This window comes from Panthera uncia, chromosome C2, assembly GCF_023721935.1.
Source record: "Panthera uncia isolate 11264 chromosome C2, Puncia_PCG_1.0, whole genome shotgun sequence".
Classification (NCBI taxonomy): Eukaryota; Metazoa; Chordata; class Mammalia; order Carnivora; family Felidae; genus Panthera; species Panthera uncia.
Window position 1 is genome coordinate 66,305,692 of NC_064810.1, and position 25,352 is coordinate 66,331,043.

Consider the following 25,352-nt stretch of genomic DNA (forward strand, 5'->3'; position numbering starts at 1 on the left):
TACAGCTTATTATAGGGAGGGCATAGCCCACTCCTCCTGGGGTTCTTGGAGTGGCAAAACCTACCTGGATGCTTCTGCTTGGGAAATCTCAAATCTGCAAGGCTGAGTGGTGCCAAGACAAAGGTGACTCCAAAACTATCCAAGTTGGCTTGGCTCTACTCTGAGCTTTAGTTGGGAAGAAAACTCAATTCAGTCAAGCACATCAAAGTAGATATTTATTTGGGGCAGAATCCTTAGGTCAGTATATTTTCTTTCTAATTTATTTATATACTGTGCTGTCCCCAAGAAGCATTCAAAGTGATTTTAATGGATACATAATATGTAAGAATATATAAATTAGATATAAGCAAAAAAAAAAAAAAAAAAAAGAGCAAAATGAAAATAAAAACAAGGGACAGGAACAAGTTTGGTGCAAAATTGCTTCTTGTGATTTTTGACACTTGCATAAATAACCCATGAGAGAACACGTTGCTGGAGTATTTCCCATGCTATCTCTGACTTGACCCTCAAGAGCACTCAGGAATGGGCATAGGTGCAGCAAAGTGTACTCCTAATATGCAGGTATGCTATAGAGATAGAGACAAGTTCCCATGGAAATTTCCCACATACTATTCAATAAATTTCCTGCACCTGAAACATGTTTGATTTCTTCTTAAAGATTCCTGAGTTCTGTGAAAATGGCCACGGTTCTGAGCGTGTAACCTAGCTGAAGACTCCAGCTACTAAGTTTCTGAGGGATCACATCCCAGTTAGGGTCCATTACATGTCAGGTACTCTAAATGTGCAGAGTGTGATCCAAAGCTAACGCTATAGTCATGAATTCCTCAAACTCTTGTTTTTTAAACAGGTTTTTAAATGTTTATTTTTGAGAGACAGAAAGAGACAGAGCATGAGAAGGGGAGGGGTACAGAGAGAGAGGCAGACACAGAATCTGAAGCAGGCTCCAGGCTCTGAGCTATCAGCACAGAGCCCAACACGGGGCTAGAACACAGAAGCCGTGAGATCATGACCTGAGCCGAAGTCAGATGCTCAACTGACTGAGCCACTCAGGCACCCCTCAAACTCTTGTTTTTAATATTCTTCTGTTTCATTCTCAGAATCTAAGCCAGAACTGTTAGAAACGGGTTGGTAGAGTCCGTCCCAATCAGCTGGACATCTAGGTGATGCTGATGACTTGCGGAGCTGAGAAGTAGCCAAAGAAGTAGTGCTGTGCCGGGTGACTAAATGACCACACTCCTTCCACTATGGGAGCTGTCTCTCTCCTGTGGAATAGAACACAAAAAAATCCAGTCAGCTGGGATCTATTGTCTATGCATAGAACACACAAGGTGCACTTGATTGTGTTCAAATCATAGATGAGTGGTGGATGCTGGGACAGCATGTATGAATCTAAAAATTATTTCTTGACTCTTCATAAAGCCAGTGTCTTCCCCAGGCTGAAGTTTCTCTTCTTTCATACCTCCCTGGAGGCTCCCTCAAACATCTTTAATTTTTGAAAGTTTTAGTCTCATTCACTTTGTCACCTGCTGATTTTAACATCTTTAAGTGTCCCTTAGACTGAAAAAAAGTACCCTGTCCATTCATCAGCCCATCACCCTACCATTTGTTTATGAAGACATGGCCAAGTTCTTTTCCTACTCATATTCTCCTGAACCATTCCTTCTCAGCCCTTCTAAAAAGTTTAGCTTCATACCTTAGTATTTCTCTCAAGTCATTTTTCAGAGATCATTAATTATCTCTTCCTGACCAAACTCAGTGGCTTTTCTTCAGTAGTTAGTCCACTTGATCTTTCGGCTTTTTCAACTTGTTCTATCAGGGCAAGGACTATGTCTACATTTCTCATATTTCTCTAACTATATATTGTATTCTATCTATGTTTTGAATATCTACAGCTGTAGTCCATGAATGTGACCGTTCTTATCTTACTTGAAATGGCAAAATAAGGTATCTGTCCCAAAACATACTGTTCAAAATGCATTGTATATGTACATACATTCATGTTGCTATAGAAAAATTGTGTTTCCATTTTATTAGGAAAGTGATTTTTAGGGGGCATGACTTCTAATCAAAATGCTATGGGATAAATGTTCTCTGATACAAAGGAAAGTAATGAAATGGGACAAAAGGAAAGTTCCTTGTGCAGGGCTTGCTGAAGAAAAACCTACACATGATCAAGGAATAGGCATTGTATTAAAAGTAGAAGATTAAGTATACTGATCAAAAAAAGGTTTTATTAAATTGAGTCAAGAAAAATGAAAAAAAATCTTGGCTTCTCTACAGAAAGTTTGAGTTTAACTAGGAGAGGAAGGAATGCAGTTTTCTTTCATATTATAAGAGGTGTGTATAGGCCAAGCTTGCAACAAACCAGAAATGCCTTGGGAAGCCCTTTATGATAAGGCAAGATTGCAAAGAAAGATAATCAATTTGAAGGAGGTCAGGAACACATGGGGCAATGCAGTGTGAAACCACAGGAGTTTAAAGCTTGACATTATAATTTCTTAGATTTCTGAGGTTTGATGGAGTGGAAAAAACACCAGACCTGAGGTCAGATATCAACTGGTTTGGCAGTCAAACGGGAGACTCCTCAACATAACTTCCACTTTCTCATGGGCACTGTGTAAAGAACAGGGTAATATTTTGGATGGAAGCCCTTGTTCCTTGGTATATATTTGTTAAACATTAATGATTCTTTAGAGAGAAGGTTCCATGTGAGCAAAAGATTTTTCGATTAATGCATATTGCTCTGAATATTTAATGAACTATTTTTAAAAAGTATTTTGTAAAAAGTTATGGTAAAACTAACTGCCAAAAGCTTGATTTAAGAAAATGGTGAAAAATCAAGTCACGGAGCAAACAGAAACTTCCAGTTATACATAATCAAAGATTGCCATCTAGTGGTCTAATTGTATTATAAGTTCTGAGGTTAGCTGCAAACTCTGAAGACTTCAGAGGCTAGGAAAGTGTGTGGGAAGCAACCAGCCCCACTGAGGAAAGATGCAAAGAGATTTTGGCCCTGGATACTTTTGCTTCACTAAAGGCATTAAAAATTCCAACTATGAACAAAACACTGTGCCCTTTCAAACCAATCAATTTTCTAAAGCCAGCTTTGGCCCTGGGCCTCTAGTCACTCAGAATATGAGTAGACAGTTGAATGTGATAAAGTAAACTGATAACTCTTTGTGAGATAAACTCAGAGATCCAAAACAATGAAGGCTTTCAAAATGATCGTTAGTGAGATCTTTGGGTCTCGTGAGCAACTTTGCAATAGAAAATTTGGTTTGCCTGTGTTAGAATTAGTGGTGTGTACATCTTAATGATAAAGGAAGCTGTGATACTTTCAGAAAATAGGGAAGAAATAAAGTTACGAGGAAGAAATATAGAAGGAGAGCATCATTGCCCCAGACGATTCTTCTTTCTTTCAAATGAGGCATTATGAGTTACTGAAAGGGTACAGGCTTGAGAGTCAGAGAGCTGTCTGTGTTCAAATTCTGGTTTCACTCCCTACTGGCTTTGTGACTGAGGGCATGATACTTAATCTCACTGAGCCTCACCTAATGTTATAAAGATTAAGTGAAATAAGGTTTAGAAAGGGCTTACCCCAGTGTCTGGAACTTAATTAATGTTCCTTTTTCCCTTCTCTCACTTACAAGAAACCACATAATTGAACTTAAAGAGAAGAAAGTGAAAAAAAGAAAAAATTAGAAGAAAACAGGGCTTGGATTTGAGGCCAAACATTGGCTTTTACATTACACTTTTTTTTTTTTTTTTCTTTAAAAAAGAGACAGTTTAGTCACTAATGACTAAAGTAACAGCTGTTGTCCCAGCTCTAACTGGTTCCGGGTTTTCTTTCAGGATATAATTTTCTTACTGGTAACATGGAAGAAAGAGCTGTATCCACTGTAAAATGAAAATAATAGTAAAAACCTCACAGGGTGCTGTAAGGATTAAATTAGATAGTGCATAAATGCCCATAGCTAGGTACCACTTAGTAAGGATACTAGTAAGTTTCATTGTTACTGGTCTTTGCCTCTCTCATGGGACATCTGTGAGAATATGATATAATTGCCATTATTTCAGAAGTGCCTTCAGACCTTGCTCATGAATTACTCTCTCACCAAGGCTCTTTTCCTGAAAGACTAGCACCATAGCTTCCACAACGTCCCTGTTTCTTTGCACACTACATACATGTGATTGTTTTTTAAATCACAGCAGTATTTGCATTTCCAAATGACAAATATATCCTTGAAGGTATATTAGAGACTAAAATTCTTCTTCCTATGATATCTTCTACTCTGGGAACTTCCCTCAGAGATATCTCTATCTCAACAGAAGCAAATAGAAGAGGATTTTGGTCAAATACAGAAATATATTTTCATGTAAATTGGTTCCAAAGGCAGTTCGTGAATATTTTTGAGCAACGGCAGCATAACTTTGCAAAGTGACAACATTAAGGGAATATCATCATTTGGATATATTAATTATAAAATGATTTTTTAAGTCACATCTTAAAAAACAAATTAAGGCCAGGGCACCTGGGTGGCTCAGTCAGTTAAGTGTCTGACTTCAGCTCAGGTCATGATCTTGCAGTCTGTGAGTTGGAGCCCCACACTGGGCTCTGTGCTGACAGCTCAGAGCCTGGAGCCTGCTTTGGATTCTGTGTTCCCCTCTCTCTCTGCCCTTCCCTCACTTGTGCTCTGTCTCTCTCTCTCGCAAAAATAAATTAAAACAAATTTTTTTTAATTAAAAAAAACAAAACAAATTAAGGCCTATAATCCCTCTTTGTGCCCCTTTTAGGCTGGTAAGCTTTGACTAGCACCTTGCCTGTTCACAGAACCCTAAAGTTTTACCCATATTTGGGATATGAGGTATTTATTGTTTTGGTTTGGGGTTTTTTTCATCAGTTTAAGGATTCTTTCCAGGGGGTCTCAGAGGACCTCATCCTCGAATACAACAAGGCCTTGCACCCTGACTTGCAGCACTCAGAAGTGGCACAAATGTCCTCTGTAAGGTTGCATGTTCTAATTTGGGGTATGGAAATACGGTTGCTAAGTAAAGACAGGCAGGTATGACAGGAAGTAAAGCCTTAGCCATAAAGCCCGTGTTTAAGTCTTAGCTCCACTACTCACAAGGCACTTAATTATTCTGAGCCTCATTTCTGAATCTGTGAAATGGGGAAGCCCTGCCTCACCAGACTGTGATGAGGGCTGGTCTGAGGATGAGAAGGCCCTGTTTTAAGCATCAAGCATCGAGCCCTTCCTGGCCCTCTGCACTCACCCGGCCCCTTCGAGCGAGGTCTCACCAAGCCCATGAGGCAAGCTGTGCAAAACAAGGAGGAGGTACTCTCACTGGTGGCACATGGGGTGGCCTCTGCCAGCTGTGGCCAAGCCCCGCTCTGACCATGCCCGACCCTCAGCAGGATGCCCCAGGCTCACCGAGCGCCTCTCCACACTCCCTTTTTTCCTGCCATTCTTGCCTGGCATGACATCCAGCGAGCGGTAGCTGGGTGGCTTCTCCTCAGGCCAGTGTGAGGGGTGTGAGCTGCGGCAGTGGGTTCCCCAGCTCCGGGACTGCCTCTCCTTCTCATCCTCCTCAGAGCTCCAGGAACTGAGGCCGGAAGGCAAGGGCGGGGAGTAGCTGCGGGGCCTGCGCCTCTGGGGCCTCTGGGCATTCTCCCAGGGGCCAGGCCTGTGAGGTCGGCCTGAGTAGTGGCTCCGAGCAGATACGTGGTTGGGCCACCAGCGGGCCTCACTGGATGAGGGGCCGTCACTGGGGCTGTCCCTGTCTGACCAGGGCGTGGGTAACCCACGCAGCCCAGAGCAGTGGCGCCTTCCCCTCCGAAGTTGGTTCAGCTCCCGTCCTTCCAATGCCCGGCGCTTAGGCTCCCTGTCCTGGAGCTCCTGGTGAAAAGCAGAGTAGTGGGGCTGCCTTCTCTCCTCCCTCAGATCCCAGGGTCCAGGGGGAATTGGAGTGAGCCACTGTTGGTGGGAGGAGTTGCTGGTCCTCTGGGAGGACGGCAGGTCTCTGATCAGTGGAGGCAGGTGGATGATTCTGCGTTCCACAACCTCAGAGCCCAGGGAGGACAGCATGCTGCAGGCTTGGCCAGATATGGCTTTGAGGTCAGGGGGCAGAGGCTGGGCTGGGTTGAGGTTCCGCAGCTCTTTCTCCAAATACTCTAGGACACCATTGGTGATGGGAGGGTGAGCAGTGGTCTGGCTCATTGGCATCTGTGGGAGGCTGGATCGCAGGGACAAATCTGAATGGAAACAAGGATAAGAACATACAGAATTGCTGGCCCAAAACATGGCTTCTCAGAACCATGGCACCAAAATGCCACATTTTTCAGCTTGCATCCATCCCGTCCCCTTGATCATAGGTATCCACTATATTGTCATGAAGGCCCCAATGCAGCCCATATTCCTACCCTTACCCTCTGCCCTCTCCCACCCCAAATCTCTGGCAAGGTTTACCTCGCTGCAGCAGCGGGTTCATTGGATAAGATGAAACCTGGGAGCTCCTGTCCGCCCCCCAGTATAGGGGTTTTTCCATCATCTGAGGGCCTAGGGCCTGAGCCTGCTTCATGTACCGGTGGCGAGCCAGGGCTAGAGGGGAAAAAGGAGAAATGCGGACCCTCAGCCAGGACAAGCCCCACACCTCCCACCTCACTTTTCTTGCTAGGAGGCTTTGCTAAGAGGCCAGTTTCTGACCTATCTTACATAGGAGTGAAAGTTAAGGGAATAGTACCTAATTGGTCATCTTGCAAGGAGCTGGGACTCCTGGGGTACAGGATGCAACCCCTATTCCCAAGGAAAGCATACCTATAACCCTGACTTCCTAGTCTTGAAAATATTGTATCGTCCTGCCATTCCCAGTTTCACCTAAAATTTAGGTAGATACGTGGGTATTAGTAGGCAATGAAATCTTGGGTCCCAGGCCAACAAGGCCTTCAGCCACAGGCCAAATCTAGAAGGTGCAGACGCAAAGGACTTTAAGGCAGCTATGAGTCAGGGACTGCCAGGGAAGCTCAGGGCTGCCCACTCAGAGTGGAAAAAGCTAAAAAAAAAAAAAAAAAAAAAAAAAGGATGTAGATGCTGAGGTCAATGGGCAGAATTACTGGTAAAGGGAGGGACACTGAAGAATTTTCTAGCTGGTACAACAGCCCTGCAACCCTGGGGGTGGAGAGGAGAAACTAGTGGAAGGGAGGCAAGAGATGCAAAAAGCTGAAGTAGATCCCAGTGGATCCTTTCTACTCTTCTCCTTATCCTAAGTAGGGGGAATCTCTAAGTGGTGCAGTGAAGGCAGAGAAGGGAGAAGGGAAATACCATTTCCTTTCAGGGCAAAGAAAATCATATAAAAAAAGCAAGAGGGATCAATAGAAATGTCACTCTGATACCCTAGTGCAGCTAGTCTGAAGCACACAATCCTTTCCTCTCTGCCCCCATGAGTGTAAATTAAAAACAAAATCATTTAGTTGGTTTGTTCATGAATTTCTATTTTAAGGTGATTCTGTCCCAAGGTCTCAGTCCGTCCATGCATGTAGGAAAAGGACTTGTGTGTTCAGGCAGGAAGTGCCTGCCTCAGGCCCCCCAGCTGGCACTCTCACCTCCTCCTGGGTTCCTCAAGCCTGTGGCCACCTCTAAAGCAGCAGGGCTCTGCCTCAGGCTTCCTCCTGGCACAGTAAGAGGGGCAGACAGGCACTCTGGACCCTACTGCAAAGGGCCGGGGATTTGCTGAGGCCAACAGCTAAGTGGCCATCTGGGCCCAATGACTCCAGTGTGAAACAAACTTCCAGCACAACAGGAAGTGGTTGCAGCAGAGCCTCCAGAAATGTCCGGAGCTCCAGCCCTGGTAGTGCGTCATAGCCCAGCCTGGAGGAAATCAGATGCAAACTTAGAGAAGCTCACCCAGCTGCCACACCTTCATGCCACTGGACAGCACTCTAGACCCTCCAAATGCTTCAGCACTTTCCTCTCCCTCTTGCTAACAGATGCCTCCCCTAGCTTCCTATATGTGCTACCATCAGCACACATAATGCCCTGCTTAATACGTATGTGCCAGTCACTTTATATAGGCTAACTAATCCTCAGAGCAATCTGTTAATGTGGGAATTAGATGAAGAAGCTGGGTGCAGGGAGGTTGACTTCCCAGTTCAAGGTCCCATAGCTGGTAATGGCCAGAGGTGCCATTCTGATGCCCAGGCCTGTGTCCTTTCTGTCAAATCAGTGAGTGCCCAGACTCCTTTATTTCTGTGATGAAAAACAAAACAAAAAACAAAAACCTTCCACAATTGTACCTCCTCCCTTTATTACTAACTCAGCTCTATACCTTTCAAAACCCACTCCAGACCTGCCTCTGCCTCTAAGGCCTGGGGACATCTGGCTCAATTGGGAACAACTCTATCCACCCCCCACCCCTCTAACTGAATCCTGGCCACTTCCTTCTCCTACTCTCTTAATTCAACAGTAGAGAAAGTTGGGCTTACTCCTTGCTCCCCAAATGACTTAACTAATGGGACCCTCTGCACAGATAACTCTCTAGAGACCCTTCCAGATCCTCCATCTGAGGATGAGGATCTCTGAGATCCTCTCTGAGAGATTAACCCACCTGCTCCCTTCTTAGCTGCCACATCCTTTTCCCCAGGGCCCCTCCCTTCCCTGATGCAATGGAACTGTTGAGATGGGAGTGGAAAACACAACCTCTGAGCTTCTCCTATGCCCTCTTGTCCCCTAGGGATGTCAGGGTTTTCTGTTCACCTAGTGGGGAATCAGATAGGCAATAAAATAAGAGACATGGAGAAAGTAGCTAAGCCTCAAAAAACTCCTAATAAGTTATCTCTGAACCTCAGTGGAGTAAAGTCTGCCTTGATCACTTTAATGAGCTACTTAAAAATACAGATTACTGGGTCCTGTTCCCAGATATCCTTCAGTCTCACGCAGAGCAAGCAGCAGCTGTGTTTTCAACAAGCTCCCTAATTCAAGTGCAGGAAGCTCAACTAGAGTTGTCTACTGAGGATTCTCAAGAATCTCCTGAGAACTATGGTCCTCAGGGTTTAGTTTCCTTAAATAAAAGCTTTCAGGGTCAATGGACTTCCACCTGAATCCCAGCGTATACCAGGAGTCTGATTTTGAGTGACCTTCCAGAGTGTGCGGGCCCAGGCTCCTCATCTGTAAGCTAAGGATGGAAATACCTATTTCGTAAAGTTGTTGAGGTTAAATGAAGCAATACATTTGAAATGCCTAACAGATGACAGACAGTCAAGAGACAGTGGCTCTCATTGTTATAAGTCACTTTTTTTGCTTTAGATCCCATAGGAAACAAAAGTATACATTTGGAGCCTAAACTACCAAAGGCATATTTATCTTCACTTCTGAGGAAAACCCAGGGCACGTTCTTTAAGACATCTCTTCCGTGACAGAAATGACACAGCACCTGCCTCTCCTTCCCTGCAGTCAAGATCATCTGTGGTGCCTTGAAGCCTTCCAACTGCACTTGCCTGTAACTGCTTATCAGCCATTCCCCACTCTTAAAGAACTCCTTCTTTACCCTCTTTTGAACCATGGTCACACAGTCCTTTCACTTTTTCCCATACACCAGTCCCCCTAACTTGGCTGGCTAATCATTTCAGTGACATCCTGAGGAGCTCCCTAGAATCCCATGCACTTGAACTCTTATCATTTCAGCTTTAGCTTCTGGCCCCATGCTGCCAGAGCTGACTGCAGTCAGACAACCGCCTTCAAGTAGCCCTGCTCGACTGGCTTCCCTTGACTGATCTATAGACCCCACTTCCCTCCTCTAGAGCAGCAGTTTAAATGGTCCCCACTTCTCATGTCTTCCCCTCCCCATGAACTTTCAGCTGATGACATCATCTTGGTTGAGGAAGAGGAACCAGCCCTGGGCATGGAATCAAGAGAACTATGTCTAGTCCAGGATCTGCCACTAACGAGCTGTGTGAAATTGTGCAAAAGTCTCTTTAGGCCTTACTTCCTTCAGCTGTAAGCAGAATGGGGAGGTGGGTGGGTAGATCAGAGATTCCCAGTGTGGCCTGTGGCCCTACTACACGGGATGCCTAGAGGCCCTGTGGGGAGGATGGCCAGTAACCGATGTAGGAATCAGTTTCAATCACTTTCATCTTTTAAGTTCTACTGTGGGTCATTTATCAGTACTAAGTGAAATATCAAGAGTTACTAATATCTGGTGTCATTTCATTTTTTCTCCTCGCTGGTCCTCCATTAACTCACTGTAAAGTGGGAGCAAGTTAGGGAGGTGAGCTGTCGTCAGAGAAGGTCAAGAAGCACTGATGTCATTCTCAAGCTCTGTTCTGCCTCTAGAATTCTGATTTGCTAAAATTGAGACAGGCTGGTATGAGATCCCTCAGCTTCTTCCCTTACACTTTGGATCATCCCCCACATTTTAATGACTTCCCCCCTTTCTCCAGAGGTCAGGCTGCCCTTCCCTTCCTTTCTACAGGTAGTTCTTTTGCTGTATACCTGATGTCAATCCCAACTGTTCCTCCTGCTCAGTGATCGCCTTGCCTCATAAGGCTTCATTTTAGGGGTGGGCACCTGGGTAGCTCAGTGGGTTAAGCGTCCGATTTAGGCTCAGGTCACAATCTCATGGTTAGTGGGTTCAAGCCCTGCGTTAGGCTCTGTGCTGACAGCTCAGAGCCTGGAGCCTGCTTTGGATTCTGTGTCTCCCTCTCTCACTGCCCCTCCCCCACTTGTGTTCTTTCAAAAAAAAAATACGTTAAAAAAATAAGGCTTCACTTTACTCATTTCCTACTGGCCTTGGTTCTTTGCCTACAAATACACTTGGGGTTTTCATATTCTAACCAACAGTCACACACACAAACCCTTCCCCATGCAAGAGCCCTCCTTAACAACTTCAATCCTCTCTATGTAATCTCCTCTTGTCATCAAAATTCTCAGGACAGTGTGCCTTAGTGACTCACTCTGAAAGTGACCTCATTTGCTCAAGTTCAGGGACCTTTATTTGTGGCCTGCATTTCTTTATTTTACCAGTTCTTCTAAATGAACTCTAACCACTTAAGAGAAATCATTCTCCCCCAGAACGTGTTTATCAGCTTACTGACAGTGGATACATTTATCATTTGTGCGGGCTTTGTCCCCGGTTCTGCCTGTTTTTAGTGCCCCACTGACTTAGGGATTCTAAGAAGGCATCTTGGGAGCAGTTTTCTCATCTCTTCATACATATTACTACTTCAGTGATAGTGATTTTTCCTTGGGATCTGTCCCAGAGGCTCTTGAAAGGTAGGGAGTTCCACAGCCCAGTATTGAGTCCTCTGCTATTTTCCCTCTCTTTCAGGAGGTCATTGGTTTCTCTGCCAAGCCCACTGTGATCTACACACAGAGGCTGTGGCAGCCTCAACTGTGTGACATTCGGGCATTCATACGTCAGGTGAACATGGATTCAACACCACACTGCCACTGTTACTTACTAGCTGTGTGACTTCTCTGACCTTCAGTCTCCTCATCTGTTAAGCAGTGATAACACAGTCTTCTAGGGTTGTGAGGATTCACAGAGGGAAATATATGGAAGGGGCTTACACATAGCAGACATCCAAAAAAAGTTAGTTCTCTTTTCCTATAAGACAAAAACCTCGGAACACAGACCTGAAACCAGACTCAGGCCATTAGCCTTCTTGACATTGTAGATTAAGGTTTTTTTTTCTATCTTAAGAGGTAATTCCTTATATTTCCTTTTAAAAAATTTCCTTTCAAATGAACCAAACTGATAAAAGTGATTATCTCTGAGTGCTTAGTGTTTACACTTTCCCAAATTTCTCAAATTTTCTACAATGTCATACCTTACTTGTATCATCAGGAGAAAAGATGTTATTTTAAGAACACAAAATTCCTACCATTTAAAGCAGGTGATTCCACTCCATCTATTTATTAAGAAGTCATTATAGAATAATTTTCTATTAAAAAATTTGGCATTCCACAGCCAAATTTTTTAGGGTATATCATAATTTTGGTTTAAAATGTCAAATTTTAGGGGCACCTGGGTGGCTCAGTCAGTTAAGTGCCTGACTTCAGCTTAGGACAGGATCTCACAGTTCATGAGTTCGAGCCCGGCCTCAGACTCTGTGCTGACAGCTCAGTGTCTGAAGCCTGCTTCAGATTCTGTCTCCCTCTTTCTCTGCCCTTCCCCTGCTCATGCTCTGTCGCTCTCTCTCTCTCTCAAAAATAAATAAACATTTGAAAAAAATTAAAAAAAAAAGTCAAATTTTAGCCCAAACAAAGATCACATTAAGAGCAAGATCTTCCGTTCCCTCTCTCCTTCATCTAAACCTCTTTCCTTTATCTAAAAGGAGATATTCAAAGTGTGGCCCACAGCTCAGCAGCATCACATCACTTGGGAACTTTTGAGGAATACAAATTGTCGGGCTACCCCAAACCAATTAAACCAGAAACTCTGGACGTAGAGCCAGAAACTAAGTTTTAACAAGCCCTCTAGGTGATTCTTAAGTTTAAGAATCACTGCTTTAACTCCTTTCTCCTCTATCTGTTCTTTTCAAGTCCTCTCTAAGGGGTGGCCTTCTCTCTCACTGCTACATTCAAACCACTTGCTCTAGCCACTCCCTGTCCAAGCAAGGTGAGAGCTAGGAGCAAATACTGAAGCACAGGCATTTCAGGGCCACTGAGGAAATGCCATCAATAGGCAGAACCATTGGAAGGAGGCCTCAGGCAGGCTCGGATGTGGAGAGACAGAAATCTTCCCACTTGGGTCTAAAGCTTTCTCTAGCATTATATTCTGTGCTGGGGTCAAAGACCTCTGAGCCTGTGAGGGGAGAAGGGCATGGAGGAGAACCTGGAAGGACCCAAGGTTTTGATCTGTGTGTGTGAAGCTCATGTATTTGGGATACCAGGCTCCAGCATCACCCCATCCCACTGCCTATCTGTCCTCTCTCACCTTCCTCGGGGCAGCAGCAACGGGCAGGACAGCAGGGGCAGCGGATGTAGCAGCAGCAATACTGAGGACAGCACTGGCACCAGCACACTCCAATCAGCAGGAGCAGGAGGAGGGCTCCCAGAATGATGAAGATCACTGTCAGCCAGTCTGCAGGGAGACACCAAGAGGAAGCTAACCAAATATGCAGGTGAATGCTTCCAGGTCTAACATTCTAGAGGTCTAATAAATATAGCTCTTGACCTATAGGTTAAGCTTGACCAATATACCAGCAAAAAAAAAAAAAAAAAAAAAAAAAAAAAAAAAAAAAAGACAAGGAAAGGAAAGGAAAAGGAAAAGGAAAAGGAAAAGAAAAAAAATAAAGTTTAGTTTTGGTAAGGGACCTTCAGAGGTTGGCAATCCAACAATAACCTGGGCTTGCTTGTTTCTGTGCTGTATGTAAAAGTGTCACAGCAATGAGGTGGCTAAATAGAAAGCTCCAACAGCACTTACGCAGAACAATGAGCTTCACCTCCTTATCTGGGTCTCCTGATGTGTCCCCTGGAGCCTCAATGGTGCAATAATACACTCCATGGTCCCACCACATCACTTCATTAATCACAAGGTCTGCTCCTGCAGGGAGGAGGGAAAAAGTACCAGGTGTTAAAGGAGAGGGCCCTAGTATGTGACCTATGGCTTAGGACTCAGCACTGTCCTTCCACATCCTTAGGGCCCCCCTCATAGTTCTGTCTTTTTTCTGAGACCATCCTATTTCTCCAAACAGTCTAATAATGGTAGAACTCACCATTCATTGAACCCTACCAGGTGCTTTGAAAGGATTTTGGACATCACCTCATTTAATTCCCACCACAGCTCACAGTGGGTGAGATGACATTACACTGTCACCCAGGGTCTCTTCTCCCTTTTTCTCTGTCTTATAATTTTTGGTCATGTACATGGCCATCTAGAATAAAGTCACTACTTCCTGTCATCTCTTACAGGTGGACATGAACATGTGACTCAGTTCTGGTGGATAGAATGTAAGCAGAAGTGTTACAAGATGGCTCCCAGGAACTTTCTTAAAACAGTTGGGGAACATCTTTGTCCTTTTCTTCATCTTTTCTTTTATACTGTTATCAGTCAAGCACATGTGATGAATGCCATCTTGGACCATGGGGGAGAAAAAGACTTTCTTGGTGAGCTAGAGCTGGGGACCATCCCTCAGGACTTAATGGAACAGAGGCATCACACTAGTTTTGGACTATCTACCTCAAAATTTATACATGAGAAGAAAAAAACTTCTTTATTAAGTCACTAATATTTGGAGATTTTGCTTATTCACAATCAAACTCTACACAATCCTGATACACTAACCATGATTATTGGCTGCATTTCAGATGATCACATGAAGAAACCAAGACTCCAGGAGGCTAAGAAACTAGCCTAAGAACAGAGAAATAATGCTTAGCATAAGTAGGTTCAAATCCATGTCTCTCTGTTGCAAAGCTGGTGCTGTTAACCACTAAGTTCTGATGTCCTCTCCAAAGTGGGTAGAAAACTCCACAGCCCGGATCCCTCACTGGCTATGAATGGATCCCTCTGGATCTTGAAGGGATGGGTTATGAGATGAATTGAATGAGTAAGGATGAAATGCCACTATTTTAAGGGTAAATGTTATTCAATGCTCAAGAAAGGATTTTCAGTTCTCATGAGCACCAAGCGCTGTGCTACTTAAGATAGATGAATGGTATGTTCAAGTTTAGTAAATGCAACAAATCTTCACTAAAGACCTTTTGTGGGTCCAGCACTGAGTCAGACACTGGGAAGATCTGCAGAGGAACCAGACTCCTCTGTCCTAACAGGGCTTAAAGTCCAGTCAGAAGATCCAGGCAGCTTCCACATTCCTGCTATTTCACCCACAGTAAGTGCCAGGGGACATCTTCAAATTCTTTTAAAAAAAACCCAAAAAACCAAAAACAAAACAAAAAAACCCTTCGCATTATGGACTTGCTCCTGCTTAGCTGGCAGTCATATTTACAATTCTCCATTATCTGTTTGTCAAAAAATATTTATTGAGGAAATGAAACAGAAATGCAAGGTCACGCACCACTGGAGCTAACTTCAACTTTTGTTTCCTTCTCTTTCTACGTCAATCTCTACAATATTTTCCTCCCCATGATTTTCCAAACACACTACCTTTCCCAGAAAGAGCTTCCCCTAGACTTGGAAGAATGGGGAAAGTGTTTTGGAGGAGGTTCTCCCTCTAAGTTAATGTGTATCATAGGTCTGCCCCAGTTTTTATTAGAAACATAAACATGTTTTTCAGGGATGTCACAGTAATGAGGACATTCAGATATGTTAATATTTAAATTTCTTTATGTTTATTTATTTTTGAGAGAGCGAAACAGAGCACGAGTCGGGGAGGGGCAGAGAGAGACAGAGACCTAGATTTCAAAGCAGGCTCCAGGCTCTGAGTAATGTGGGCTCAAACTCATGAGCTGTGAGATCGTGACCTGAGCTGAAGTTGGACACTCAACCAACTGAGTCACCCAGGCACCCCTGGATATGTTTATATTTTAAATGATCCAAGAACTGATTTGACAGGGTCATTTCAAATGACGCAAGCACAGGGCAAAGAAGTGTCAGAAAACAAGGGTTCTAGGAAGTCACAACAAGCATGGAGGTAGAATTAAAAACCAAGGGGGAAATAATGGTTTTCCATGGGAGTAAGGAAGAAGCAAAGTTTGATCCAAAAGTGACTGGGAGTGAAAATAGTGGATACTATTGTTCAAAATTAGATAAATGGAAGAAAGAAAGAAAGAAAGAAAGAAAGAAAGAAAGAAAGAAAGAAAGAGAAAAGCAAGGACTGTCTGTCACCTTGTCACCTCTGGGGAATTTTATCCTTCAAAAACTAAATGAGACTTGCCAAAAGAGACTTTACATTTTGGAGTCAGATCAGGGCTCATTTTGCAGGTTCTGGGAAAAACAGAACCACCCTGAATCTTTGAGAATGTACCTAGAGACCAGAATAGGACAGATGTTCACTAAAGCTAAGAGTTTAAGGGCTGGCTTGGGGAAAGCAGAGATTGCATGTAAAAGGATCAGGTTTAAATATTACAGCTAAAGTATTAGACACCAATCTGGAAGGAAATATTAAATTGGCTCCCTTTAAATGATCTACCTTTAAATGGTCATCAAATATTCACTGATTTCCTCACATTGTTGCCACAGGTACCCTGAGTGGCCTGCTTAGTGTATTCTCTACCATTTTTCCCCTTTTAAGCAGCAAATATTTATTTAACACTGCACATGAAACTCACTGAAATAGGCTCTGAATTATGTGCCAATAACCCATCATGGCAATCCTGGATTACAAGGCAGGAATGTAGGGCTAACCCTCCGTCCAAAAGCGTGCTCAGTGATGGTAACTAAAGTTCACTGCACACTTAATATTTGCTAAGTGCTTTATGTATATCATCTCACTTAATCCTGACAAATCTCCACAAGATGGGGAGTACTATGGCAAGTCCCATTTTGTAGAAAAAAATCGAAGGGACTTACCCAAGTTCACATACCCTATAAGTGCAGAATGGGGACCCACACCAGAATCTGACTGCAGACTGAGGGTTCTAACCACCACTCCGTGTACTAGGCATAAAGAATAAACATGCTTTAGACATAGCTTTCAGATATCACGTTTGATACTTACTTCAGTGTAGGGAGACAGAGCCTATTATGTCCATCTTTCAGATGAGGTAACAGACACCAGAGAAAAAAATCTGCTGCTGGTCAATGAACTAATGCTCTTGGTCAATGAACCCTAACGCTCTTTCCTCTACCAATGGGTGATGATGGTGTCAAGGTGGCCACCTACTTGAAAGCCCCTTAGATATATACAACAGGAGTGGTCAGAGGGAAACTCAGGGCCCTGGGGTTCACACAGGCCCTGAGGGCAATTTATGGGAGGGAGCAAACAAGACTGATCCACACCTTAGCCATGAAAAAGCAAAAGAAACCACCCACTCCCAGACCTTTAGCCAAAGCTGTAGGACATCTTCTCATCCAGACACCAACTTCCAGGGGAGTGACTTCAGATGGTGGTACAGCATTCTATGTATCTGGCAATTTCCTCAAACAAACAAATGGAAAGAAAAAAGGGAGGGGAATCCCCACAATGACTCAGCCTGTCAGGCCTGGTGTCCGCCACCCCCATTTCCCTGCTGCCTCCCCTGCACTCACGGTTCTGGATGGTGATCTTGCGCTGCCGGTAATCCACCCCCAGCACGGGCTCATTCTGCCCCCGCCTCTGAGCCACGATGCGAACCTCCCGCTGGCTGTCATTGCAGTCATTGGAGGGGTCCTGGCCCAGGGATAAAGCTGCCTGGTAAGCTGAGAAAAGGAGACACAGCTAAGTCACACAGCAGGGGGAATTCCCATGAATAAAGGCACCTTTAGTGTTCCCTGGAGCAGGGAAGCTTCTCAATTTTTCCTGAGCTCATGCATCTACTGGGAATCTCACTAAACATGAAATTTCTGAGTCTGCGGGTCCGGAGTGAGAATCTGAGAGTCTGCATTTCTAATGAACTCCCAGGTGATACTAATGAACTTTTGAGCAGCAAGACCCAGACCCCTCTAAAAGGCCATCATTTCTAAATCCTGGCTGCATGCCCCCGTTTCCCAGCCCAACTACCCTTACCTCATTTTTGGTAACCCCAGATTCTGCCCCCACAGGGTTCATCTACCTGCCCTTACAATGCATTTTCTGGTGGCAAATGCCTACCACCCTGGTCTCTTTTCCCTGGCCCTTTATTTGAAGAGTAACCCCCTGAAAATCATGCCTTGATTTAGAGATGTGTCTTTTGGGAACGAGGCCAGGTTCTGTCAGTGACTCAGACATTTAGGTATCGGGGTTCATACTGTAAGATGTACTGTAAGTCAGGGCTGACAGAGGTAAAGCTCAGGCCTCCCCCCATTTTTCCTCATCTCAGGAAGCTCACTTCCTTCCTTATAGATGGCGTCTACTTCTACTCTCAAAAATTTCTACAAGGTTAATTGTAGAACCTCTCACAGGGCTGCCAGTGAGGATCTGCATTCCTTTGTTCCTTGAGAGAGGCAGAAGTAGACAGCTAGAAAGAGCTTTGCTTTCGGAGCACAGAACTGACATGAGTGGGGCAGCCACTACTGTGAGGTAGGACGTGGCTAAGCATAGGTAGGGGGAATTGTGCAGCCCGAGAATGTATTCCCTGGGGGCAGTGAGCTCTTGCTCACTCGCTCACTCGCTCACTCGCTCACTCGCTCACTCGCTCACTCGGAGGGTTCAATCGGCCACCAGGAAGGCTGACCATAAAAGGGAGTGTGGCGGTGTGCGGAGGTTCACAAATGGCCACTCCTCAGCATCCTGGAGGGTGTAGGAGGCTTCTTGTCTACATTCTAAGGTGGTGAAGGTGATGGCGGCAGACTTCAGACTCATCTCAGTGTGCTGGCACGCAACCAAATGGGCTGGGAGGCAGGACTTGAGCTGCCTTTTAAAAAAAACTTAATGTCTGAGCTGCCTAAATCTTTTCAGGAACAAGGTAGGACATAAATTTTAAAATAAAATAGTATGTGACCAGGAATAAGTTAGTTCATCTGCCTGGGCCATTTATCTATCAAATGAGGGGGCCACATTAAGTGATCTTTGTGGCTTCTCATAAGGATTTGTGACCCTAAATAATTCCTATACCTTCATGGCAATGCTTCACAGAGGGGCCTGGGCAGAGGGGGGGAGGGCACTCACATGCAGAGTAGTAGTCAAAGATAGGGTCCTTGCAGAAGGACTTGAAGCGCCACGTCACTACCACATCCTGGAGCTGGGCGGAGGTGGTGTAGTCACATTTGAGGACAACAGAGGCAAACAGGGTGACATAGCGCTCCGTGTGCTGGACGGTCACCAGCAAGGACAGGCACCCTGCAGCCAAGAGCAGGAGAAAACACTGAAGGCATACTATGTCTCTGATAGGTGACCTACTTCTGTTCATGGAGTGATAAAAGCCATGCAAATAAGTGAACACACTGTCTGACTAGATGGGAGCTCACAGGCAGAGTTAGAGGCGGAGACTGCAGACACTCTGGGCGAGGTGGAGGACAGAGCAAGGATGACTTGCAAGGGTCTCATCCGTCCAGCAACAATACAGAAACTGTATGAAAAGAAGGCTGTATAGGTACTGGTCTGAGCCTGCTAATACATGCATACATTTTCTCATGTCACTTTTCTTAAAATGTTTCCCCACTTCCCCAAGGAAGGATTCTGTGTCTCCCTCTCTCTCTCTCTCTGCCCCTCCCCTGCTCATGCTCTGTCTCTCTCTCTCTCTTTCTCTCTCTCTCAAAAATAAGTGTTAAAAAAAAAAAAAGAAGAAGAAGAAGAAGCCTTCCCTGACTGCAAACCTGGGAGAGGGGCCCTGTGTGTTTTCCTAAAGTGCCTCTTTCTACCCCCAGGCAACACTTTTCACATGCCTTGGTGATGGCCAGTTAAGTGCAGGCTCTGAGCAGGCTGAGTTTGTCTCTGACTCATCATTTAAGCACGAGCACCTCATCCTGCACTGTCACCTCCTTGGCACCCAACAGATGTTTGTTGAATAAATAATGGAATGAATGACCAAGAATACATCAACAGTAGAAACTGGCAGTACAGGTTGTAGACATAAGCATGACAACATAAATAAAAACGATCAGATTGTGACAAATTTTATCAAGAAAACTTGAAGAAATTAAGGTTTTTTTCTTTTCTCCTTTTTAAAACTCCTTCTCCCCAGCCTCCAAAGCTACAAATATACTTGCAGCTCCAGGTCTGCCTTGATGAGGAACCAGGTGGCACAGAAAGTCAGGTGGACTCTGGCGTGGTGAGGGGTCCACACATAACCAACATCTTAGAATGTTCCTATGTCAATATGGTTTCTAGGCCAAGTTATAAGGGATCTTCTTGTGGGAGGTTTAGCTCAGAATAGTAGTATTCAAACTTGAACATGCACCACCAGGACTTGTAACAGCCCAGATCACTGTCAGTAGGAGTTTCTGATTCAGCAGGACTTGGGTGGGGCCCAAGAACTTACATTTCTAACAAGTTTCCAGGAGACGCTGATACTACTGCTCTGGGCATCATACTCTGAGAACCACTGGTGTCGACTAAACTAAAAACAAAACAAACAGGCCTTGTACTCTGAGACAACTGGGTTCAAATAACACTTCGCTATTTATTTGGACATTATACAAGTTTTTTTTTACTCTGAGTTTGTGTTTTCTCAGCTGTGGCTGGAGATTATAGTAGTCCTAACCTCATCGGGTCCTTGAAAGAACGCAGTGAGATCATTCTCTTCTGGCACTTGGCATGGCGCCTGGCACATATGCTGCTGTGTTAGTGTCGGAGTCGGAGTCTGAATCTGAGTCTCTTTCCCTCTTTTCCTTTATCATGAAGGCCAGAGAGAAAGGGGTTCAAGTTGGGGTTCTCTCCAGGAGAGTTCTCAGGTGGAATGGCTTCAAGGTGACTGTTTTACTCCCACAAACATTTAGCGCCACTCTCACCCCTTACAAAACAGCTGGGTGAGCCTGGCTCAAAGGCCAGAGCCATGTGGTTCTGAGTCCTTCCTCACCTGCTGGACACAGCCCTCGTGAAATAGTAAGTGGTGGCTTGTGACGGGCACATGCACCCACTTTTCTCACATCCACAGAGAAAGAGCAGAGTGCTGCTCAGGATAGGCCCTTGCCCCCAGAAATGACCTAAACTGTCTCTAGGGCTGGGCTGAAATGAGTATGTGCCTGTGACAGACCTGCTGTAAAGAGGATCTGCAGGGGAGACCTGTACCTGGGCAAGACTTCATGGAAGAAAAATATAAGCTGGACCTTAAGACTCAGGTAGGATTAAGATCACACGTGAAAAATAGGAAGAAGGCAGAGAAACTCATGGCTTCAAGGCAGAAGAAGAGAGTGAGCAAAAGCCCTTATCAGAAAGGAGCAGTTATTTACGGGCTTGGAGGGAACCAAACTGGCTAGTATTCTGGCTTTATGGGAAGCAGAGGGATAAATAAGGTGGGGCTGGTGGTAGCGTGTGGGGGTGGAGTCTAAATCACACTGAAGCATGTATTTCTAGTTAATGGATAATCACTGGAGACTTTTCTGTAGAGTAATAGGGCAAAAGTGGTGTCTTTGGTAAGACTGATGACTTCCTTGTCCAGCTATAAAGATCATCATTTCAAAAATGAGCCTTGAGTAGTTTGGGAGAAAAACAGCTGCTGTCTTCTACCAGCTATTCCTGGACTAATTCCTGGAAATTAGTCCAATCAGAAATGGAAGAGCCAGTGACCAGTGTCTCAAGCCTAACATGGATTGCTTTGTAATCTGCTTTGTTAGTTTTGCTTCTCTACCCTCACCACCCTCCTTGTTTTTTTCCAGAACTGACCTGACATAGACCTTGGAACTTTCCCCCAACACAGCTTTAACTGAAGAGAAGTCGCTACAGGTAAGCTTTTGACAATGTCCAGGATGGCACTGTCAACACCAGCTTATTTTGCTCAGCAGATACACGGATTGGAATGGAAATAAAAACACCTATTTGTGGTCTAAACAAAATCCTATGTCCACACAGTACTTTCAAATATTTTCTTTTACACATTAAAAATGATCCCTGGGAGGAGATGAGCAGTGCCCCTTCATACACCGCAAATCTGAGACTGGAAAAGGTGAGTGGCCTGTCTGTAGTCGCTTCACTTTCTAATAAGGTCAGAGTCAAGATTCCACCCCTGAGCAGTACTCTGGCCACTCTGCCTGGTTATTCTTTAAATAAAGGAAGATGTTCGGTACTCACTAGCCTGCAAATAATTGTGGAGTGTGGAGCCAGGCTATAATTGGCAGCAATCACTCTGATACTGTGATTGACTGATAACCTGCATGTTCTTTATTTTCCTGAATGGTAATGTGACATAAATAGCAATTTCTTCAGAGGACTGTAGTGAATATTATTTGTATAGAGGTGGAACATTTGGAGGGAGGGAGGTTTGCTGGGAGTCAGAGAAAGGAATTTGGAGCTAGAAGTTACTTTCAGGTAGCTTTGAAGATTGCTGAATCTGACACTCTGAGGGAGAAGAATGGGGACAAGGGTGATCACCTTTATTGCCAGATTCCCATTCAGCACCCTTCCATGAATGCCTTTATTATGGCCAAAACATACCTGAGGTGACATGACTCACCTTTACCAACGTCAGCACTGGCTTTGCTGGCTGGGTATTTACTCCTTCATCCTCTCTCAGATTTCATCCCTTATGTGAATTTCAAGCCCTTGAAATAGATCAGGTTCCCACAATTTTGACTGAACTGAGCTCACTCCCACTCTCTCCAGGGTTCTTCCAGCCCCATAGCATATGCACTCTTGGACCTATACCCCTTGCCCTCCTCCACAAAGAGAGTAAGAGTCCCAGGACAAAAGGTACTGAGCAACCACCAACCCTCCCTCCCCTTTTCTCAGCTGTTGCTGTGAATCTTAGGATCTATTGTGTGCCAGGTGATGCACACACATTGCCTCTTATCTTCACAAAACCCTCTAGGGTGGGAATCCCTCTGCTCATATATGTGGGCCAAGCTTCAGAGACTATAATAAACCAAGCCCTCTCAGCCTCAGGATTTGGTTCTGCTGGCACCCAAACCTAATCTTTCCCAAGCAGGCAAGCTTGACTTTCCAAGTGGAAGTCAGGTGTTAAACTCAAAAAGTAGGAGGATTTTCCAGATTGGGAGGAGGACAGCCTATCTCAAAGGCAAAAACTTCCCATCCTTCTTGTTCTGTAGCCTCAGACTTCTCAGTAAAACTAACCACATTGGTCATGCACACTACTATGCAGGTAAAGTTTTCAAGAAGAGACTAAGAATAGAAGAATCTGGGCTGAAAATAGGGACAGATTCAAAAAGGTAAATGTCGATGTTGGATCTTTGCTTTTTATTTTTTTTTTTTGAGAGGGAGAGAGCAGGGGGGGGGGGGGGGGGGGGGGGGGGGGGGAGAGAGGGAGAGAGAGAGAGAGAGAGAGAGAGAGAGAGAGAGAGAGAGAGAGAGAGAATATCTTAAGCAGCTTCATGCCCAACACAGAGCCCAAGGCAGGGCTCAATCTCACTATCCTGAGATCATGACCTGAGCCGAAATCAAAAGCCACCTAGGCACTCCGGATCTTTGCTCTTTAAATTGTTTTCAAATTCTTATATTTCTTTTCTTTTTTTTTTTAATTTTTAATTTTTATTAATTTTTGAAAGACAGAAAGAAACAGAAGGTGAGCAGAAGAGAGGCACAGAGAGGGAGACACAGAACCTGAAGCAGGCTCCAGGCTCTGAGCTATCAGCACAGAGCCTGACACAGGGCTCAAACCCACAAACCGTGAGATCGTGACCTGAGCTAAAGGCAGATGCTCAACTGACTGAGCCACCCAGGAGCCCCTCAAATTCTTATATATTTTTTCTATTTTTAAATTTCCTTCATCCTGTGGTATCCCCTTCATTTCCTAAATATCTCTATCATTTTCTTTTGAAACTTTAATTCTGGAGAGTGACTTCCTGAGTTCAGATTTTGTCTCCACTCTCCCACCAGCTAAAAGACCTAACAAATTATTTCCAAACTACAATTGCCTCTTTATGCGGAATTATAATAGTACTTCCTTGATAATGTTGTAGTAGGGATTAAATGAGATAATAAATGTCCAGCATTTAGCAAAGAGGGTGGGACATAACAGGCACTGAAGAAACATTAGCTGTTACTTGTCTCATTTGTACTTATCTTGCCTACTTTGGAGATTGAAGTCAACTGACAACAGCATGTAAAAGCATTTTGAAAGCATTAAAATGATACAAATGTAAACTGGCATTAAAAGCTCTTAAAGCTCCATCACTTTGTCCCCTGGCAAACCCATTCAGTTAGTCTCCTCTGGGAAAAAGGGAGAGAAACCTGTCATCTAAGGATTGAAAGGTAACTTCAGATGATATATTGGAGTTTGTGGGAAGGAGGGAAATGGTAGAGGATTCTGTTTCCTACCATGAAGTACTTTTTAAGACTACGCTCAGGTGCCAGTGGGGACTACATCCTATATTAAAGTCAAAGGAAAACCAATGAAAGAAAATTATCTTTACAGCTAAATGATGTATGTTCCAAACATATGCATATCTCTGTATATTACTTTATTCAATGTCTTCCCTGTGTAATATCAGATTGGGCAAGATGTTTTACAGTGTCTAGAACATATTATCCATACAGCATAGGGACAGAGGTATTCAGGGGATTGAATGGCATTTCCTCTCCTTTACACATGAAGGGCCCTGCCTGGACGGGTGTGGCAGGCAGCAGGGGAGCATGGTCTTTCCAGGCAAGGGGCTTGACCTAGTGCCAACACTTGATGGAAGGTCTTGATTCTTGAGTGATTTTTAGGCACCCAGGCACCTATGATCCACTAAGCAGGTTAACAAAAAGTACACAGGTTTAATCCTATCAGAGTTTATGTCTGAGCAAGCTATCTCCCCAAGTATATTTGCCGTCAGTACTTGTTACATTTCCTTAGATAACAGTGCAAATATAAAAGGAATCAAGGGGAAGAGGGAGTGGCCATGAGTGTGAACAAAAAGGGGTTGAGAGAATTAGGAGAGGAGAAAGGAGGACAAAGAGAAGGGGGCTGGGGCGGGGGTGGGGGTAGGAATTAGGTCTATGTATTACATGTTTAACAAAGGTCTGATATCTGCTACTCAACAGTGTGAGGCTCAGGGTGGTGCTAAGCATGTGGCTACACAGGGGAGGAAACATATATACTGAGCACTTGCTATGTTGTTAGCCATGGTCTTGGGTGCTTTATTATATAGTATCTCATTTAACCTTTGTAAAAACACCCATGAGATAAGCCTTATTTTATCTCAATTTCATAAATGAGAAAAATCCTCAGGGAGATGAAGTAACTGGTTCAGGACCACACAGCTAGTGTTTGCCAGCCTTATACATGGCTGGCCTTATACATTAATGCGTGCCTTATACATGGTATGCATTAAACATTTGCTGACTAAAAACAAATTCATACAAGACAGGCTAAACTGCTTGGAACAAATTTTAAGTGCTCTAAAAGTATAGAAAACAAATAAAGTTAACCATTTGTAGGGTGGCAGACAAAAAAACAAAGAAGGGTGTGTATTGCTGGGAAAGGGGGTACAAGAGCATCCCCATATCAGCGGGAGAAGGCTGCCCAAAGTAGTGAGTGAGGCCAAGAATGAGTGAGCCCTGAAATCCAAACAAAGAGCTTTAATCCACTCTATAAGCTATGGGGATCTAATAGAGGTTCTTGGAGGAATAAAATGAAGGTGAAAAAGATGAACCCAGGTAGGTTAACCTATCGTCTGAGTAGAGGCTGGTTGGAAGTAGACACTAAAGAGGCAAGATGGTTAAGGTGCTTAAAATAGGCTAG

At 44.2% G+C, this 25,352-nt stretch overlaps 1 protein-coding gene across 1 annotated transcript in view; it reads right to left on the bottom strand.

Annotated features, from left to right (window-relative positions):
• ILDR1 (immunoglobulin like domain containing receptor 1) overlaps nucleotides 1-25,352 on the bottom strand; it is a 30,199-nt gene continuing 4,847 nt past the window's right edge. Inside the window, exons 2-8 of the mRNA XM_049628271.1 lie at nucleotides 18,683-18,853; nucleotides 17,146-17,295; nucleotides 13,420-13,539; nucleotides 12,931-13,077; nucleotides 6,468-6,599; nucleotides 5,433-6,253; nucleotides 1-1,262 (exon numbers count right to left, since the gene is read on the bottom strand). Of these exons, the coding sequence (XP_049484228.1) occupies nucleotides 1,221-1,262; nucleotides 5,433-6,253; nucleotides 6,468-6,599; nucleotides 12,931-13,077; nucleotides 13,420-13,539; nucleotides 17,146-17,295; nucleotides 18,683-18,853 (1,583 nt within the window). The 3' untranslated portion in view covers nucleotides 1-1,220. The remainder of the gene's footprint in view (nucleotides 1,263-5,432; nucleotides 6,254-6,467; nucleotides 6,600-12,930; nucleotides 13,078-13,419; nucleotides 13,540-17,145; nucleotides 17,296-18,682; nucleotides 18,854-25,352) is intronic.